Source organism: Borostomias antarcticus, assembly GCF_949987555.1.
Source record: "Borostomias antarcticus genome assembly, chromosome: 9".
NCBI classification, from domain to species: Eukaryota; Metazoa; Chordata; class Actinopteri; order Stomiiformes; family Stomiidae; genus Borostomias; species Borostomias antarcticus.
This window is the reverse complement of record NC_140242.1, coordinates 23,544,631-23,559,203: the sequence shown is the minus strand read 5'-3', so window position 1 is coordinate 23,559,203 and position 14,573 is coordinate 23,544,631. Positions and strand designations below refer to the sequence as shown.

General features: G+C 46.0%; 1 protein-coding gene across 1 annotated transcript in view; it reads left to right on the top strand.

The window, feature by feature from the left end:
- Nucleotides 1-12,466, top strand: part of abcc4 (ATP binding cassette subfamily C member 4 (PEL blood group)) — a gene marked incomplete at its 5' end in the record, with an annotated part of 52,880 nt that extends 40,414 nt beyond the window's left edge. The window contains 7 exons of the mRNA XM_084443704.1: nucleotides 1,357-1,548; nucleotides 3,014-3,169; nucleotides 6,218-6,307; nucleotides 6,885-7,057; nucleotides 7,435-7,540; nucleotides 9,212-9,346; nucleotides 10,799-12,466. Coding sequence (XP_084299830.1) covers nucleotides 1,357-1,548; nucleotides 3,014-3,169; nucleotides 6,218-6,307; nucleotides 6,885-7,057; nucleotides 7,435-7,540; nucleotides 9,212-9,346; nucleotides 10,799-10,894 — 948 coding nt within the window. The 3' untranslated portion in view covers nucleotides 10,895-12,466. The remainder of the gene's footprint in view (nucleotides 1-1,356; nucleotides 1,549-3,013; nucleotides 3,170-6,217; nucleotides 6,308-6,884; nucleotides 7,058-7,434; nucleotides 7,541-9,211; nucleotides 9,347-10,798) is intronic.
- Between the last annotated feature and the right edge of the window lie 2,107 nt (nucleotides 12,467-14,573).

Here is a 14,573-nt window from a genome sequence, read left to right as displayed (position 1 = left end):
GTTCATAATTAGGCTACATCTGTGTTATTGACTGCTTTAAACTATGAGGACTGATGTGGTAGGCTATCTTTAGGCTGGTCATTGCTGTTGATGGTGTAACGCGATGATCGCATCAGCCTTGTGTATCTTATTTGCAAGTGCATTGAAGGCTATCCCTGGCATTTATTCATTTTCTAAAGCCAATTCAATTTAATTACAAAACCTTGTAGCCCTGAATGGTGCCAATTGCTATCAGTGAATGTCTGATTTGTGAATTCTCCAGTCCACATTATAATCGTAATTTACTGCATTTCAATAACTTCAGGCCTTAATACATTGGGATATTTTAAATCTATCTGAGATCAATTTGATTTGTAGGCTATGCGACCTCGTAAATATCAGTGTTGCACGAATATTGGATTATCAAAAATATTGAATAATTGCTCCCCCATGTATGCAATTCATAAAACTGTATGTTCATAATCAACAGGGGATATGGTTATGTGTAGGCTGGTGGGATATGTGCAACTGGATTACACCTGCTTTTCAAAGGCAGAGAAATTTCACCACAAAACAGACGTGCGCTTTACCCCGCAGTTTTCATACATATGATGGGATATTAATCAGTGCCTACTTGCGCATCTCCTCCCCGTTTTGTGCGCGTTCACACCCACCTTTGCCTCGACCCTCCCATGAATGCATATGCATGAGCAACTTGCCCCTCTGTGGGCCTGCGCCAGGCAGAATCTGAGTTGACCCATGTGCGGTCTGTATGTACTGTACCATGCCATGTTGTCAGGCGCACGTTGCGATGGAATAACACCAAAAATGGGCGCTAACGTGTTAGTACTGCCCCTCATTTGCTACACTAGTGGTCATATGGCCGCACAAAGAAGGAGGCGTGGGACGCTATTACATGTGAGGTGAACATATCAGGAGAAGGGCTGAAATAAATAAAGCATCATCTTGTCAGGAGCCTACTTCTCTTTTCCATATTTGAGATTGTTGATGCATTGTAAAATATTTAGTGCTTAGTCTAAAGCAGGTCTATACAAAATTATCCTGGGCTATATGACCTGGTGTTGCTGTTGGAGAAGGCGCATGTATCTTGTGTAGCTTGTCTGTATATTCACATTCTAATAGGCTATATTTTGAGGTATAGGTTTAGATGCCCCGATTATAGGTTCTTTCTAGGTTCAGGTTAACATTATATACATTTCTTCTGAACTTTTTCTTAACTGCATTCAGGAATGAGGGCCAATCTCTTATCAGTTATGTACTGTAGGTCAGCAAAGACTACTGTGACGACACATGTATACGATAGTTTGTGCAGGAGGATGACGCTGACGCAGTTCTGGTTTGATTCTGATGCTCTAGATGACGTCGGTGGAGAGGGTGGTCGAATACACAGAGCTGGAGAGTGAAGCACCCTGGGAGACCGAAAAACGCCCTCCGCCCGATTGGCCCAAACAGGGCTTAATCGCCTTTGACCAAGTCAACTTCTCCTACAGCTCAGACGGGCCCGTGGTCCTGAAGAACATAACCGCCGTCTTCAGATCCAGAGAGAAGGTTCCGAGTCCATATTCTTCCAACCACTATGTGTTTACAGCGGTGCGCTGCCCAGTAGTTGAAGTTGATATGCGTCATGTGTAATAGGTGTCCCCATAGCTGTCCCTTTTCTGTGTCATTATTTTTTAAATCAATTATTGAAGGGGCAGCACATTGAGCTGCTGAATCCTGGGATAGAAACCATTTGTGATTCATGGAATACATATGATGTAATTAAGACCGCTGGAGTGGATCCATTTGTTTCCATTTGCATTCTGGGATACCTGACGGTGACAACTTTTTATTCACTATACAGAGAGAGAAAGAGAGGGAGAAGGAGGAAGAGAGAGAGAAAAAAAGAGCAAGGGAGGCAGAGGAAGATGGTCGAGGCTGATTGAAAGCCGGCGTTTAATGCAGGGGGTGTATTTTGCATGGCTACGGTTGGCCAGTGCGGCTGATTTCACAATGGATGGGTTGATAAGTGAAGAGGCCCGGGTGTTGGCAGCCCAGGGGAGGGATCTTCACTGGGTGCCATGAGGCTGAAAAAGGCTTTGTGCATCCTGACAGTCCTCCTGAGTCTCCTCTCTCTCTCTCTCTCTCTCTCTCTCTCTCTCTCTCTCTCTCTCTCACTCTCTCTTGCTCTCTCTCGCTCTGTCTCTCGCTCTCTCTCTCTGTCTCTCGCTCTCTCTCTCACTCTCTCGCTCTCTCTCTCACACGCACGAAAGACTCAAGGAAACCAGCACCTAACATTCTAACGACCGCACTCACACCCTCCCTCGCTACAAACACACACAGACACACCTAGGGCCGGACGAACATGACTTTGTTAAACATACAGTAGCAATCGCAGCGTTCACAAAACCTATACTAGATTGCTTAACAGTTTGCTGCACGTGTTCTTACATTTCCATATTGATATACTGTAGCGATTCTAGAAGGTGGTTTCAGATTGAATTTAGATAGCCTTTTGTATTCTTTGTTTGAATTCCTTGGGAAATGTGATATTCCTGATTAGTCAGCAGCCTCCTAACCCCTCATCTTTGCGGATCTGAATTAGAGCTCATAGAATAGAAGAATGTGAGTTCTCCATGTGGAACCGGGTTGGTACGGTCACATCTAATGATGTCATGTTGACTTCAGAGGTATGCTGGCTGTTTTAATGTCACTCAGATTGTGTGCTTTCTTGTTAACAACTGATCCTTGGGGCTATCTGTCAGTAAGAAGTGACTATAGAAATACAGTCTCTCGTGTAGAACCGGTAGTTCAGGGCAAAACCGCCGTCTTATGAAGACATACTGTATAGGATTCAGTTCACAATTGTGTGATGGTGGGAATCACTGAATCAATGCCAGCCGATTTCAAAGAGGCAGTGTCGACTTCATTCAGCTACGAGGTGTCCTTGGTTAAGCTGTGCTGAATGACAAGTAAAGTCTAGAGAAGTGTGTGTTCAAGAGCTAAAAGGCCTGGTGCTGCTGCCCCTCTGCAGGTGGGCATCGTGGGTCGTACCGGCGCCGGCAAGAGCTCCCTCATCTCCGTCCTCTTCCGCTTGGCGGAGCCCGAGGGCAGGATCTTTATCGACGGCGTTCGGACCTCAGAGATCGGCCTCCACACGCTGCGCCAGAAAATGTCCATCATCCCACAGGTATCCGGCCCACGTCTCGACCACTGGCTATGCTTCCTTCATTTTTTTAATTTTAGAATATCTCGTCACAAAACACGTCCTATACAAACTGTAGTCCTGAGCATAACATGTAGCAAGCAGTTTGAAAGAACGTACGACTATACGGCTAACAGTGCCCTCTCACTGCTCCTCATTGACGTAGGATGTAAGGTTTGATATCCCTGGAATTCCCTAGGCACCATGTGTCGTCACAGGCAGGTGAACTTCCAGTGGTAACAGAAGCCATCACACCTTGGTAGGATCTGGCCTCCTTTTCACACGCCTGCCTGTTTGAAAAGCCAGAATTTGGCTGAGGAGAATTACAGTCGTCACTCAGGGGGATTTCTGAAAGTGAGACAGACGGGAGGCCTTGAGACAGTTTAACTTTTATTTCCGCTTGTTGAAAGCGATACAGCGTTAAGAAAATACGAGCCGGCGGGAGAGTGTCGGTGGAGTCGAGGGGAAGAAGAGTCCCAGGGCCTCTACTGTGAGCAGAGCAACTCCCCATCACTGACGGAGGATTAGCCCACTACCCCCCAAAACAGAGGAAAGCTGCTTAGGAGAGGTATAGCTCTCCCCCAGCTTCCCAGTCAAAGTCCCCTTAGACACCATCACTTAGCCCCCATCTTTAACTTCTGCTAGACCGCAGCCAAGATGCCATAAACAGGTAGATTAATTTAACAGCTTTTCTCTGAAGTGTGTTCTCCTGTAGAAAACTGGTATTAGTTGAGTGATCTGGGAGATGTCTGTTATCGGCTGCTTCATGGGTAAGAGTGGGTGGGTGAGAGACAGAGAAAGATTGAGTGAGTGAGTGAGTCAGTGAGTGAGTGAGTGAGTGAGTGAGTGTGAGTGAGTGAGTGAGTGAGTGAGTGAGTGAGTGAGTGAGTGAGTGAGTGAGTTTGCGAGTGAGTGTGGGAGTGAGTGAGTGAGTGAGTTTGCGAGTGAGTGTGGGAGTGAGTAAGTGTGTTTGTGAGTGAGAGAGTGAGTAAGTTTGTGATTGAGTGAGTGAGTGTGGGAGTGAGTAAGTGTGTGTGTGTGTGTGTGAGTGTGTGAGTGAGTGCGTGCCAAGACTGGGTTCCTTCTCCCTATATTCCCATTTTGCAGCACTTGCCCATAGGAAGAGAGAAGTCTCCATTGCATTTACAAATGTACATTTGAAAACCTTTTTTTTTATATTCACCAGCGATACCTAGAGTTAAAGTGATATTCACTCAGCCTTTCAAATGGAAAATAACTAGATATAAGATGCTTGTTGCTCTACCTTGTGATATGGAATCTTCAGATAGTGATATTTATTCCATACGTTGCCAGTGAGCAGTATTACTATTCAACCACCTTCCCTCAGATTTGATTATGATAAACGTTTATTAGTGTGTGGCATTAAAAAAAGAATCCATTTCAGGTTCTATTCAAATCTTAGGAATGACTAAAAAATGAATTCTGCAGCAGACAGAGGGCTTAGAATTGTTGGAGCACATAATCGGCTATGGAAAGCTGTGCTTGAAAGCAGTTTTTGCCGACAACATTGAATCCTCAATTAAAGTGTGTGACAAAACTAGTTTGAATTGGGACTTGAGCTGGCTTAATGACAAAGCAGTCAGCTGGTGGCAGAGGGAGAAGCTCATTGGGAGTGGAGAGGTGGAACAGTTTTTTTTTATGTCTAGGGAGAAAGGGATGAACTCCTGAATGCTTAAAATTCTCCTCTCTCCTTTCATGGAGTCTGCTCAAAGTTGAACTGTTGCTGTGGGTTTCAAGGCTAACACAAAAGTCTGTTGAGGCGTGTGAGTCTGTGTTTGCATTGTGTGTGTGTGTGTGTATGTGTGTGTGTGAGTTTGTGGGTGTGGGTGTGGGTGTGTGTTGTCTCCTCGAGTGTTTGTGGTGCTGTCACAGCGTTGGCTCAGAGCCTATGTCCTGGGCCCAGGCAGCCACTGGGCCGATACAGGGTGAGTCACTGTGCTCTCTGACCGCGGGCTCAGTTTCAGAGCTTCCACCCCGCCAGCCCTCCCAGGCCAACCCTACTTTACTGCTGCACCTCCCCTAATCTGCCAGTTGCCAGGTGAACGTGCTTATCTTGATCGGAGGTCTGATTAGTGCCTTGAGTAAACATGATTTATTGTTTTTCCTTGACAGCATTGTGAAACTTGACAGTTTCTCTCTGTCCCCCTTTATCTCTGTTGAGGCTCATTCACACTCGTTAATGTTTTTTCAAATGGTCATTATGTCCATTAAAGTGTCATACAACCTGTCGTTTGTTGCTAAAGGAAGCTGTCTAGTGTTTACCCATTGATAAATAATGAGGAAACAATACCATGAAAATGTTATCTGTCTCGGTAATGCTCCAATATATTGTTTATGAGCAGGAAGGAGAATCTCAGTAAGTGTTCTGTTAATTACTTCTTTCTTGGAACAGGTTCTCTGAATAAATATCTTTACATAGCTGACATGAGAATGTGGAGCTGTGCTTCTGTTTGCCAGGTTTACAGCCAACACAGAGGCATGCTGGGACAGCGGCTCCAGTGAGCCAAGGTGTTTCCACTGCACTGTAATAAAGAGCTTTATTTACTTTCTTAAAGATGGTTGTAATGCTGAACCTTGGCATAGGTGTGTAGCCCACCCTGAATACACACACACGCGCACACACACACACACACTGTATATTTTACAGGTTTGTAGTAGACTAAGTTATGGACCGCAAGAGTTTTATTTTTAAGTTGTATTAGGATTATCTTAAATTATTCCTGCACCCTCCTCCTGTTCAGCCAGCCTTTATTCTGAAATCACTCTCAACTGAAGCCAGAGAGTTTTCCAACGTAAAAAAGACAAACTTTAGTGTTGCATGGTAGTATGGTAAGCCTGGGTGTTGAATAGGGCTCCTGAGTGTGGCGTCGCAGGCCCATTGTGAAGACCTCTCCCTCACACATAGCCCCAAGGCCCCTCAATACCGCCTGTCTTAACCCTTTCAAACGTCTCCCCTGGTCATTCTCTTAACCGCCCATGGCCTTCTCTTCCTATATCCACCCCCCCATGCAGGACCCAGTCCTGTTCACTGGCAGCATGAGGAAGAACCTGGACCCTTTCAGCCAGCACACAGATGAGGACCTGTGGAATGCACTCCAAGAGGTACTCCAGCGTGGCTCTGAATGACCCCCCCCCCCCTCCCTCCTCGCCGCCACAGTGGTGGTGGAGGGGGGGGGGGGGGGGGGGGGTCCCTCTGTCCCCCCAGCACAATGCCGCCATTCAGCTTCCCTGCTCGCCACAAGTCATGGGGGGGGGAAATCCCATTAGGGCCGTGGGGCCTCAGCTCAATGTGCGGTTTGTAACTGGGAGCCATTGAAAGTGCTGGGGGAGATGTGTTGGACCAGTTAGGCCGGCCTTGGATGAAGCCCCCCCCCCACAGGGAAGGGCTCCTGCTCCTGGGCCTGCTCCTGAATGGGTTTGGTGGCCTGGATTAAAGCTAGGGGCTGGCCACAAGAGAGCAGTGGCCAAGGTCACCGGTGGACCTGGCCCTGCTTTGTCCCGGGGCAGTTAATGGGTGTGTTTGGATGCCTCTTTAAAGACACCCCCCCCCATACACACACACACACACACACACAGGAGGCCTTTCTCCAGGTGTAATGAAGGGCGCGGGGCCCCCGCTCTCTCTCTCTCTCTCTCTCTCTCTCTCTCTCTCTCCCTCTCTCTCTCTCCCCCCCTGCAGGTGCAGCTGAGGGCCGCGGTGGAGGAGCTGCCCGGCAGGCTGGAGACGGTGCTGGCCGAGTCGGGCTCCAACTTCAGCGTGGGCCAGCGGCAGCTGGTGTGCCTGGCCAGAGCCCTCCTCAGGAGGAACCGCATCCTCATCATCGACGAGGCCACCGCCAACGTCGACCCGAGGTCAGCGAGGCGAGACGCCGTCCGCCTCCGCGGGAAACTCGTCTCTCATCAGCACTGCGGCGCCGGGGCTAATATTGAAACCAGTCTAGACCGTTCCATACACTCCTCACAATATGTTCTGTTCGGCGCTTTAGTCAAATTCTCGACCGGGTGCGAAGACACCACAATGACACACCTCCAATGTGTAGAAGCGAATGCCTCTTGTTAGTGACACCGTAACTCGATACTACAAGCTCTAGTACAGCTGCACATGCCTGGTAGAGGATTAGCCATTGTTTTGATGTGCGGAGTAAAATCCCCGCCCAGGGGTCCGTAGGAAGAGAGTGATGTTTCTGCCGGGATACCGAGGTGTTGTGTTCCCTCCACTGCTCCCCCAGAACCGACGGCCTCATCCAGCAGACCATCAGGGAGAAGTTTAGAGAGTGCACCGTCCTCACAATCGCCCACCGCCTCGACACTATCATCGACTGTGACAGGATACTGGTAAGAGCTGCCTGGAGAAAATCCAGGTTGTCGCCGGTCGAAGGCGGCAAATCATCTTTGGCTACTGTGTTTTAATAACAGTGTTCTATTCCTGTTAGATTGAAATTGAGGTGAAAAGATGAGCCCTCTCATATTACATGCTCTTGAAAAAGCCCCCAGTTAATCCATTATAAAGATATTAACCGTGTACTCTCCCCCTGTTAGTCAGTATCCTGTCTACTCTGCCGTATGGTGTTGTACAGAACATCTTCTAATACCTCGCTGTTCATTGGCTAGTTGAAAAGCATCCCTGTGTCAGAGGAAGTGCTGTACTCTCTGCCACCCAGTTTGTCTGGAGTTGGTACATTGTTGTGTTTCATATCTGGTCGATGTGACAGCTGGGCACAGCCTCTCTCTCTCTCTCTCTCTCTCTCTCACTCTCTCTCTTTCACTCTCTCTCTCTCTCTCTCTCTCTCTCTCTTGCCGCGCCACCCGCTCAAGTCCGCCAGGCGGGCGGGGACGTGCCCAGGCCTCTTGATCTCTGGCCTCTCCTGACCACTGCCTGCAGAGGTGCCAATTAGTGCCATTTGTGGCAGCGTTTGTTTCCTTCCCTGTGCGGACTGGGCCTGACCCGGTGGCCTCTTGGCCAGTGAGAGGGGCCTGAGGAAGAGGATAAAGCCAAACGTCACACAGCGGGGGGGGTCCTTTCCACACCTGCGCTGGTGTCAAACGCCCCCAGATTGTCACGCCGTCTGCGGAACAGACTGGGGACCTCGCTGAATTTCCCGGTCCAAATTATAGGCCTGTGTCCTGAGGAATGAAATCGTTTTTTTTTTGGGAGTATCAACTTTGTGCTCTACTGAGCTGTCAATTCAGCAGCTACAATGTTCTGCCGCTTGCACTGATTATATAGAGAAAAGCATGTATTTGAGCAAAATGGTCCTAGAGTAGTCGTTTCCTACATATTGTAAAAGATCTATCTAGTTCTCCATGATGTAATGCCTGGTCTTTATATAGTCCGCTGAATAGAAACTCTTCAAAAATTCTTTTTGTGGTTTACATGGCATGGGAAGACAGAGAAATGATGGTAATTTTCTTGAGTGTGCAGAGGGTGTGATTGTTGGCTTTGTCAAAGGACCACCCTTGTGGTGCTGAAATGCAATGATAAATGCATAGACAAGCACGTTTACACCTGATCTGCAGTCTCATACTGTCACCTCACACTTTCACACTGCTAACACGGGCTGTGTTCATGTCCAGGGCTCCGTCAGGCAGAAACAAGCCCTGGTGTGTGTTTTTGCCGTGAGTCACAAATGGCAGGTTCAGTGCAGGAGAGAACTACTGTTTCCCTCTGAGCCGGCATTGTCAGTCTGTCTCACTCAGCAGTGAAACAGCTGAAATGCTAGTTTCGTAAGCAGTAAAGTATACCATCCCTGGAATACACCCTGTTCTGTGTGTGTCTGTGTCTGTGTGTCTGTGTGTCTGTGTGTGTGTTTGTGTGTTTGCGTGTGTGTGTGTGTGTGTGTGCGTGCGTGTGCGTGCGCGTGCATGCGTGCATGTGTGTGTCTGTATGTGTGTGTGTGTGTCTGTATGTGTGTGTGTCTGTGTGCGTGTGTGTGTGTATGTGTGCGCCTGCGTATCTGTGTGTGTGTGCGCTCGTGTGTGTGCATGCGTGCGTGTGTATGATTGCAGGTTCTGGATGCAGGCAGGATCCAGGAGTACGACGAACCCCATGTTCTCCTGCAGAACCAGGACGGAGTGTTCTATCAGATGGTCCAGCAGACGGGCAAGGCCGAGGCCGCCTCTCTGCTCCATACGGCCAAACAGGTAACCTGAGCCCCCCTGGCTTTGTCCCGGCACGGTCTGCTGCCGGCCCCTCCCTTCAACAGCGGGTCTCTCCTCTAGAACAACACAGAACAGCTGCAGAACATGGAGACAATCCTGTAGAGGAGCTCGATGTCCATTCTGATTCAAAGCAACTTGTTATACTGATGTACAGATGCTATTCCCGAACTTTCATTTCATGAGTGAAATTTCCCTATTTCCCGTTGGTTATTCCACATACTCAGATTGTATCATAGGAGCCATCCATATAATCTATTTCTAAAATGTAATTTTACAATCATTTTAGAAATCATTCTTGAAAAGCAGCCTTCTTTGCTCTATATCTATTTTTGAAATGCTGGGTTTAAGTTTGTCCTGATTCGGGATAAACTTTCTATGGGGATTACTGTAATAGAGAACGTATTCTTTCTTTTTTCCCTTCTTTGAAATTCATTGGTGATGTATTTCCCCTTCAGACACTCTCCAGATAAGGGCTGGGTATTCATCGTTCAATTCCATTTTTATGTGCATCTGTCTGGGACCGCAGATACGATATTGCAACTTCAAACAGGTCTTTGTGAAATAAGAAAAAGTAGGCATCATTTCATTTTCCCTCTGTCCCGCGCACAAATTTATCAGGAAAACTGTATCTCCACAGCCACGGACTGAAATGGGTGAAATACTGATTTCAAAGACTCAGCACACTGGTATTATTTGGTATCGTCTTACCCTGCACACTGGTGGGATGGTAGAGACATTGTTCAGGTCCTTACGTCTCCTTTCTTTATTGTGGGGTGCTCTCACTAGATCAGATTACTGTAACTCCCAGAACCGTCTAGCGCCACTTATTAAATACTGAGAAGCTTCACAAACGGAGTGTGAAGTTTCTATACTTGTCAGTCAAGGTTTAAATACATTAAATCATCTGATACCAACCTCTCGCTCCCTTTGTCCGAACTGAATGAGAATCCTTGAGTATATCTGAGTACATCTGATGTTGTGGCTAACCCGTTTTCACTTAACCCCCCCCCCCCCCACACTCACACCCAAAGTTGTTAGTTTGTCATACTCCCTTTGTCTGTGGAAACCCATTTGTAATGAGCATTGTTATCTATCAGCTTCATTTTGGAAGTGATTGAAACAGGTTAGGTCAGTTTTGTATTCATCAGACTACACAGAATAGCACAGGTCAGAAGGCTGGTGTGGAGAAGGAAGTAAAGGCTGTCTAAAGTATTGTTATTATTATTAGTATTATTGTTGTTGTTGTTGTTATTATATCAGATGCATTTCCCTCAGAATTTCACAGTTGTTTCATGACCAAAATAACAACTTTATACATGCTCCCATGCTCTAGTGGGCGACACATTGCAAAACATAGCGCAATATTCATCATAGATCAGACGTTGACAGATTTGGTCTCAGATTTGATTTGTGTCTCTCCTAATATCCTCCCAGGTTTACATGAAGAAACGCCAGTCCAACGAGAGCAGCGGGGTGGCAGAGGCGAGGAGCGCTGAGGGGAGCTACGTCATCTTTGAGACGGCTCTGTGACGTCCTCCTGATCCTGCACTGTCGCCTCAACTCCAGAGGTGACCAAATATCGGCCAGTTCTTCAAACCAAAATGCCTTCAAGACATATCAACGCGCCACATATGACTGGTCTAGTCCACAGGTCTTATACACTACAAAATAAGTTGTTTGAAGATCTTTGTGCCTTTGTTGGAAGAAGATGTTGTGGGATGTTTGTGTGTTCTATATATATGTACAGTATGTTTCTACTCTTGTGGGTATGTGCAGTTGACTGCTAGAAACGATATAGTGAAATAGGAAATGCTTTGGTGAAATACATTTCTGGAGCTAGAGTACAGGTTGGATACACTTAAGTTAGAGAACACTGTTTCCAGACGGGGAGTTTTCATTTTAATGCAATCTGTTTTGTACTTGTGATAATGCTTTAAGACGAGAGGGGCAGAGAGGAGACCTTGTCGTTGTTTTCAATAATCACTTAACTGTGCCTTGATCAGAATAACGATCCTTAGTAATTGTACTGTATTCATTGATTGTCTTGAGGACAGATTAGTCTGCTCTTAGTCTGAGTGGAATGCCTTACCTCTAGACTTGGATTGCGCTGTGGAATCACAATAAACATTTCACATGTACATATATGCTTTTAGGTCGTAGCATTTATACTAGGTTGCCAATATTTACAAGTAGAATGTGCTAATACTGTGCTGTCACCTTATATGTTCTACTGTGATGATCTGAGCAAAGTGGGCTGTTGGAAGTTCTCGTACTGTTTTTCGTGGGTGAGTGGACCTTTCCCATAATTTATGGAATTAGCCATCAGCTCCTGTAGGTTTGAAAATCACTGTCTAGTGAAGCAATAACTCATGAGAGGGTGTGGTATATGGCCAATATACTGTACCACGGGTTGTGCTGGGTGTGTGTCGACCAGCACAACCTGTGGTATATTGGCCATATACTGTACAGTACCACGGCCCTCGAGTGAGTTATTGCTTTTATACAACGGCTACATCATCAGGAAACATTTATGAGATAAATACCTACTATTTCACTGTCTTAATATCGATTTTAGTGAACTCCGCCAGGAAAGGTAGTTCATAAAAGTATCATGTTGCTATGAAGTTTCAAAACGACGAACAATGAGGCCTAGCAACCAAAACTAATACCCCTGACCAATCTAGCTAGCCATGAACGAAGTGTAGCCTACTTTGCTGTGCGACTGCGAGTTGCAAAAGTGGTGATGATAAACCAGAGTGGTGGGCTACAGGACGGATAGAACAACTCAAAATTGACATTGAATGTTTCCATTTTCTTGAGGAGAAACCGTAATGTAATGTGACGGTTAAGCAATGGAACTAACATTTTTACAGGCAGTAATAATTGGCGCAGTTATATTTCACATAGAATGGTAAAGAGGCTTTGCCAGTGGTATATTGTGGCATATACAACAGCTCTTAACCAATCAGATTGCGAGGTCGGAACTACCCGTTGTATAATTGTGTGTATTACCCACTTACGCGTATGCTTATCTGTGTGGATGTTATGCTTTGATAATACAAACTTTATTGATTATGTTACTGTAATGTCAACTCCATAGAGTTCCAGTTAGTGTGCCATGACTGACACATACTCAAGCTTTAATCAATCATAAAGACAATGTGAATGTAATTCAAGAATAAAGACCATATTACTTCAATATTTAAACAACGTTATTTTTGTTTACTATTGTATGTTGTGTTTCATGTCAGGTCCCCCTTGCAGCAGTGCCTACTGGTCTAAAGCCTGAGGCTACCTACCCAATGGTAAGTGGTTAAGGTGACCACAGCATTTGAATTATGTACAGTACTCTGTCCTTTTGTCTCTTATAGACTCAATATTGCCTCTATAACTTTTTACTTGGATCATCATTGAGAAATGCAGCCTGATAGTATGGTTCTAATTGAAACATAATGCTATGATCACCAGCTCAATAAAAGTCTGTTGTTCTTTTCTCCTCTCACACTGACTACTATTAGAGACAATGAGACCACATTCAGAGAGGAGTGTCAGTTAACATTTAGCCCTGTAGAAATGGTAGTGTTTAATGCTAGCTTGCAGTGGTTAAATATGCTGCAGAAAGGAGCTGAGATTTGGTTGTTGAACCGAGGGCCATCAGGTCCTTTTAAAGCTGAGTGATTTACACAATTCATTAGGGCCAGTGAATCTCCAGCTAGCGTCATATTAAATGGTTACTTACTCTCAAATAGCCCCTGGGGAGTTGAATTGTTGGCTTGCGAATAGATTAAAGTTTACATTGAAAAGAGAAATTGAATTCAGAGGTAATCAATAGCATAATGGGGCAGTGAGAGGAGCCGGCTGCCTGAAATGAAATTACCATATTTTTAATCTTAATTTTCCACTCTGTTTATCTGACAGTGTGGATGTGGATCCAAACAGATAATGAGAGAGTGGGATATTGACACGCGGGTCCTCAGGAGTGCTTGTTTCAGTGATTAAACGCTGTGATCTGTGATTACTTTGTGTCGGGTGTCAGGCTGGCGGCCAGGGCCCGGGGAGACGCGGGCACACAGGCAGCTGGGGCGTCCCGGGTCTCTGAGGTGCTCGCGCTCCTGACACAGCGCTGACAGCGCTCTGAGCCCTATCTGCGACCGCAGCGCACAGCAGCAGCTCCAGACACAATAGGAATACTCTGAGCACTATCTACATCACAGTCAGCACATATCCTCTCTGCTCCCACCTCCATAACGCCACGCATCAGAATGGTAACAACAAAGTTTGCACAATAAGTATTATTAACCTGGTACCTTCCTGCCTTGGTCATAATAGGGGTATTTTAAGGCACATCTGAATAGGTGGGGAATAGCAATGCTGCCAACGTAGTGCTGATGTAGCTTTAATAAATCGATGCCTGTGCAACAGAAAGAGAAACCTGGCTTGGCTACACAATGCAGCTTATCCCAAATAAATAAAAATACAGAATGAGACTCAGCACAATGAGGAGGCAATGAATACGGAGGAATTCAAACTGGCAGTTACCGGTCCGCATTTTAAGAGACATATGATATGGTTGCGCTGATCTAAAGAGGTGTGAAACATTCTATTCTGTAAAAAAAAAGTTTTTTTTATTTCCAATGTGAAACATAATGTAACAGCAAGTATCCATGACCAGTGAAAGTGCTGTAAAACGGTTCTTTTTGTTATGGTTCCATAAAGAGTTTATGTGGCCATTTTAGGTGGATGAGACAATGTTTTGTTGTTGTTGTTGTTGTTGTTTTTTTCAGATTTTTATTGTGCCAGCATTTTCTTTTGTGGGGGATACTGCTGTTTGACAAATGGAAACAAATTGCATGGTGTAGGGCTGTGAATGGCAGGAGTAGTGTTGTGTCAGACTTGGTGCTGAGAGATGCCGGAGCGAGAGCCTCAGGTTTTTGTGGGCGGCTCAGACCTGACTGATCCCAGCATAAAGTACTTGTTGAAGAGCAGGAGAAAAGGAGAGCAGGATTTCGACAGGCTGTAGTGAAATTAGGAGAATTGACTATGGCGGCTTTGTTCCCGCCTGGTGACACGGGGGAGAGATGAGGAGTCTAGAGCGATTCCCCTGAGCCTTGTGTGTTCAGCCTTTCTAAAGCAACTGCAAACAGAATATCTGACAAGTTCCCAAGACCTGACATGCCTTGTCTGTGTAGTGTTCCGAAAAACAAACAAC